Source organism: Coregonus clupeaformis, unplaced genomic scaffold (genome assembly GCF_020615455.1).
Source record: "Coregonus clupeaformis isolate EN_2021a unplaced genomic scaffold, ASM2061545v1 scaf0015, whole genome shotgun sequence".
In the NCBI taxonomy this organism is placed as follows: Eukaryota; Metazoa; Chordata; class Actinopteri; order Salmoniformes; family Salmonidae; genus Coregonus; species Coregonus clupeaformis.
This window is the reverse complement of record NW_025533470.1, coordinates 967,501-972,500: the sequence shown is the minus strand read 5'-3', so window position 1 is coordinate 972,500 and position 5,000 is coordinate 967,501. Positions and strand designations below refer to the sequence as shown.

Sequence of the window (5,000 nt, the reverse complement as noted above, 5' to 3'; positions counted from 1 at the left end):
TAGCATCTTATTTGCGTCCGAGAAAAAAATGGCCTTTTATTAAAACATTTCTACACGACTGGAGACAAGCAAAATCTTTTTTGATACCACTACAGAGCATGACAACGAATGAGCGCATGCTGGAGCTCCAGAGACGTTTTGATTTCTATACAGGCTATAAAAGAGGATAGTCGGAGTTAGAAACAGTGCTAAAGTTTTCTATCAACTGTAAAAAAAAAGTTGCGCAACTGAACTACACTACCAGTCAAAAGTTTGGACACACCTACTCATTCCAGGGTTTTTCTTTATTTTTACTATGTTCTACATTGTAGAATAATAGTGAAGACATCAAAACTATGAAATAACACATATGGAATCAGGTAGTAACCAAAAAAGTGTTAAACAAATCAAAATATATTTTATATTTGAGATTCTTCAAAGTAGCCACCCTTTGCCTTGATGACAGCTTTGCACACTCATCTCTCTCAACCATGAGGTAGTCAACTGGAATGCATTTCAATTAACAGGTGTGCCTTCTTAAAAGTTAATTTGTGGAATTTATTTCCTTCTTAATGCGTTTGAGCCAATCAGTTGTGTTGTGACAAGGTAGGGGGGTATACAGAAGATAGCCCTATTTGGCAAGAACAGCTCAAATAAGCAAAGAGAAACGACAGTCCATCATTACTTTAAGACACGAAGGTCAGTCAATCCGGAAAATGTCAAGAACTTTGAAAATGTCTTCAAGTGCAGTATCAAAAACCCTCAAACGCTATGATGAAACTGGCTCTCATGAGGACCGCCACAGGAATGGAAGACCCAGAGTTACCTCTGCTGCAGAGGATAAGTTCATTAGAGTTACCAGCCTCAGAAATTGCAGCCCAAAGAAATGCTTCACAGAGTACAATTCACAGACACATCTCAACATCAACTGTTCAGAGGGGACTGTGTGAATCAGGCCTTCATGGTCGAATTGCTGCAAAGAAACCACTACTAAAGGACACCAATAAGAAGAAGAGACCTGCTTGGGCCAAGAAACATGAGCAATGGTGGTGGAAATGTGTCCTTTGATCTGGAGTCCAAATTTGACATTTTTGGTTCCAACCACGTGTATTTGTGAGACGCAGTGTGGGTGAACGGATGATCTCCGCATGTGTAGTTCCCACCGTAAATCATGGAGGAGGAGGTGTTATGGTGTGGGGGTGCTTTGCTGGTGACAATGTCTGTGATTTATTTAGAATTCAAGGCACACTTAACCAGCATGGCTACCACAGCATTCTGCAGCGATACGCCATCCCATCTGGTTTGGGCTTAGTGGGACTATCATTTGTTTTTCAACAGGACAATGACCCAACACACCTCCAGGCTGTGTAAGGGCTATTTTACCAAGAAGGAGAGTGATGGAGTGCTGCATCAGATGACCTGGCCTCCACAATCACCCGACCTCAACACAATTGAGATGGTTTGGGATGAGTTGGACTGCAGAGTGAAGGAAAAGCAGCCAACAAGTGCTCAGCATATGTGGGAACTCCTTCAAGACTGTTGGAAAAGCAATCCTCATGAAGCTGGTTGAGAGAAGGCCAAGAGTGTGCATAGCTGTCATCAAGGCAAAGGGTGGCTACTTTGAAGAATCTAAAATCTAAAATATATTTTGATTTGTTTAACACTTGTTTGGTTACTACATGATTCCATATGTGTTATTTCATAGTTTTGATGTCTTCACTATTATTCTACAATGTTGAAAATAGTAAAAATAAAGAAAAACCCTTGAATGAGTAGGTGTGTCAAAACATTTGACTGGTACTGCATCAATTAATTTGAGAAAAAGCCATTTGTTTTTTTAACACAGCAGCCTCATATCATCAGATAGGCCTGTGTGCACTTGTAACTCATGTTCTAATTTATTCCATGATATTGTTGTTACAAAATAGATGTGTGGTGACTGTGATTAGGGCATGGGAATATAAGAGCATCCGATAGGCTAAATTAACGAGGCGTAGCAACTAGGCATGCATAGCTCACCGCATGATCCTCAAACCAAAAGACTGGCCAAACGTATGTTTCTAAAAGTGAATTCAAAGGCAATGTAGAATGACTGTATGAATGACTTTATAGCCTAATAAGGCATTTTATGTTTCATTATTATTTTATGCTAAGTAATTATTTGTATTGAAATTTCATTTTAAATGTGAATTGTATAGGCATGTTGTTGAGATGCTGAGCGCTCCTGCCAGTCTGTAATGTGTCACAAATGCTTTATGATGGATTTCTTAAATGGCCTTGAAATAATAATAATAATATAGCCTAAATAACTGATTTTTGTTCCTTCTTGGCTACCTGGCTTGCTCCTGGCTGATGTAGACTTCGTATGTTGTTTAACAGCCTGTTGAAATGTCAAACATCAATTGATAGTGACAGAATCACACATTACTTCCCAAGCAAAGTACATTTTTGGTCTCCTCGGCTATAGAAGTTTGTAGCGCAGCTTCTGAATGTCCCAGAGACAAACCAAAAATATCCCATGATGCATCGGAGTCACGTCTTTCCCCAACATTTTACAGCTTGTTTCTAGCAGACTAAAGCGTTGTTAAAGATCGCTTCATATAAGCAGGTCCGTCACATTTTTCTAAATCTTAAGCTAACAAGGGGTAGGCCCATACTTTTAGTCTTAAAAAATGTAAATAAATCCACAATACCCTCTCATACCCCCTCAATTCGAGCCCTGGTTTTAACTTAATACACCAAGCTCTTCACTGACACTGAGATATTTATGGAGTGCATGGTGACTGAAGGAATTGGCAGGCAAAATATATAGATAGTAGAGCTGCTGAGTGGTCCATGTAAAGTAGCTAGACGACAGGCTGGTTCCCAGAGTAGCCCGTGATCATCACCAGACTCTGCATCAACCATCTCCCTGACCAACCTTCCTCTGATCTGATCAAGCCATGAACTGTCCATCTTTGGACCCAAAGACTTGACCTCTATCGGTTGGTCCTCTGTAGCTCAATTGGTAGAGCATGGCGCTTGTAACGCCAGGGTAGTGGGTTCGATCCCTGGGACCACCCATACGTAAAAATGTATGCGCACGTGACTGTAAGTCACTTTGGATAAAAGTGTCTGCTATTATTACCTAACTATAGCTACTCATTATGATGTATTGGTTGTTTTTTGATTGTTTTTGAAGCGCTATAGAAATTGTATATATTATTATTATTATTATTATAATCTGTCAAACAGGAAGGCCTACCTCTTATTTCTTGAATAGGAAGAAATAGGCTCCAACACAAAGCCCTCTTGTTGTTAGTAGCTTAAAGTCAAATTAAAATGAGGACTGTTTAACTTAATTAGGCCTTCTTGAATTAGCCTACTTTCAGCACCCATGCGCTGTCCATCTCTGCAGCTGCCGCGTCATAGTAATGTAAGTTATATAAATTACTTGAAAACTGCTTATTGTGAGGTCAATACCTCTGATAAATAGCTTCATTGTGGGCAACAAAACAACATCATTTTTTATTCAAATCAATGATAGGAGCTCACCTCCGGTCCTCCTACTCATCTTCACTCTCTCCCTCACAGCCGTTGGTCAGGCAGCACAGCAGGGTTAACATCAGCGAGAGCAGGGCAGGCCGGAGCTGACTGGGAACGCCTCTAGTTTTGTATCCACCAAAAATAAAAATAAACTCTTTGCCCCTCATTTTGTTTGTTTTTCTCCCCAATTTCGTGGTATCCAATTGGTAGTTACAGTCTTGTTCCATCGCTGCAACTCCCTTACGGTCTCAGAAGAGGCGAAGGTCGAGAGCCGTGCGTCCTCCGAAACACCACCCTGCTAAGCCGCGCTGCCTCTTGACACGCTGCCCGCTTAACCCGGAAGCCAGCCGCACCAACGTGTCGGAGGAAACACCGTACACCTGGTGACTGTGTCAGCGTGCACTGCGCCCGGCCCGCCACAGGAGTCGCTAGAGCGTGATTGGTCAAGAACATCCCTGCCGGCCAAACCCTCCCCTAACCCCCCCAAACCCTCCCCTAACCCCCCAAACCCTCCCCTAACCTCCCCAAACCCTCCCCTAACCCCCCCAAACCCTCCCCTAACCCCCCAAACCCTCCCCTAACCTCCCCAAACCCTCCCCTAACCTCCCCAAACCCTCCCATGTGTCTCCTGGTCGCGGCCAGCTAAAACAGAGCCTGGACTTGAACCAGGATCTCTAGCGGCACAGCTAGCACTGCGATGCAGTGCCTTAGACCACTGCGCCATTCGGGAGGCACCCCGCCCTTTGCCTCTCTGAGCATGCTCTTCACATAGCCTAGGACTATAGGATAGGTTATGGATCCTTTTATTGAGACCACACTAGCAGAACTTGATATTGAGCGCCCAGCAGAGACTCAGGGAAGAGGCATCATGATATACTATAATAAGCAACTCATTCCCAAACGCTGAGCAATATGACATTTCATCTAAATTGAAATTAAAAAAGGATGACCCTCCCCCATTTTCCTCCGGGTAACAATTGTGTGCATTTCGACCACTCCCTTATAGTGCTCCATGCAACAATGTGTCTTGAATTGAAGCCAGACTGTCTGGATAATTATTTAGTCACCTTACAGTAATGTTGTTACCGTAATGTTGTTACCGTAATGTTGTTACCGTAATGTTGTGAGTTCTGTGCAGGGCGTGTTTTGATGAGCTTCAGACCAGTGGTGCCATCGTGTGGCTGGTGTTGGACTATCTGTGTGACGGTCTCTACATCCTGGACACGGCCGTCAGGCTACGCACAGGTCAGAGGTCAATTGCCCACAATGTGTTTCTTGTCGTGTATGGCTCTTCTCAAATTTGACTTTCCTTGATTCCTCGCATCTGTTCTCACCTCCTCAAAGAGCGTTGGAGGACAAGATCCGCCCTGAGTCTCTCTGCTACCCTGAGTCTCTCTGCTACCCTGAGTCTCTCTGCTACCCTGAGTCTGTCTGCTACCCTGAGTCTCTCTGCTACCCTGAGTCTCTCTGCTACCCTGAGTCTCTCTGCTACCCTG

General features: G+C 43.5%; 1 protein-coding gene across 2 annotated transcripts in view; it reads left to right on the top strand.

Moving 5' to 3' along the window:
• LOC121556121 (cyclic nucleotide-gated cation channel) overlaps positions 1-5,000 on the top strand; it is a 47,333-nt gene that overhangs the window by 26,505 nt on the left and 15,828 nt on the right. For both annotated transcript variants that reach the window (XM_041870010.2, XM_041870011.2), the window contains exon 6: positions 4,643-4,749. In XM_041870010.2, the coding sequence (XP_041725944.1) occupies positions 4,643-4,749 (107 nt within the window). The remainder of the gene's footprint in view (positions 1-4,642; positions 4,750-5,000) is intronic.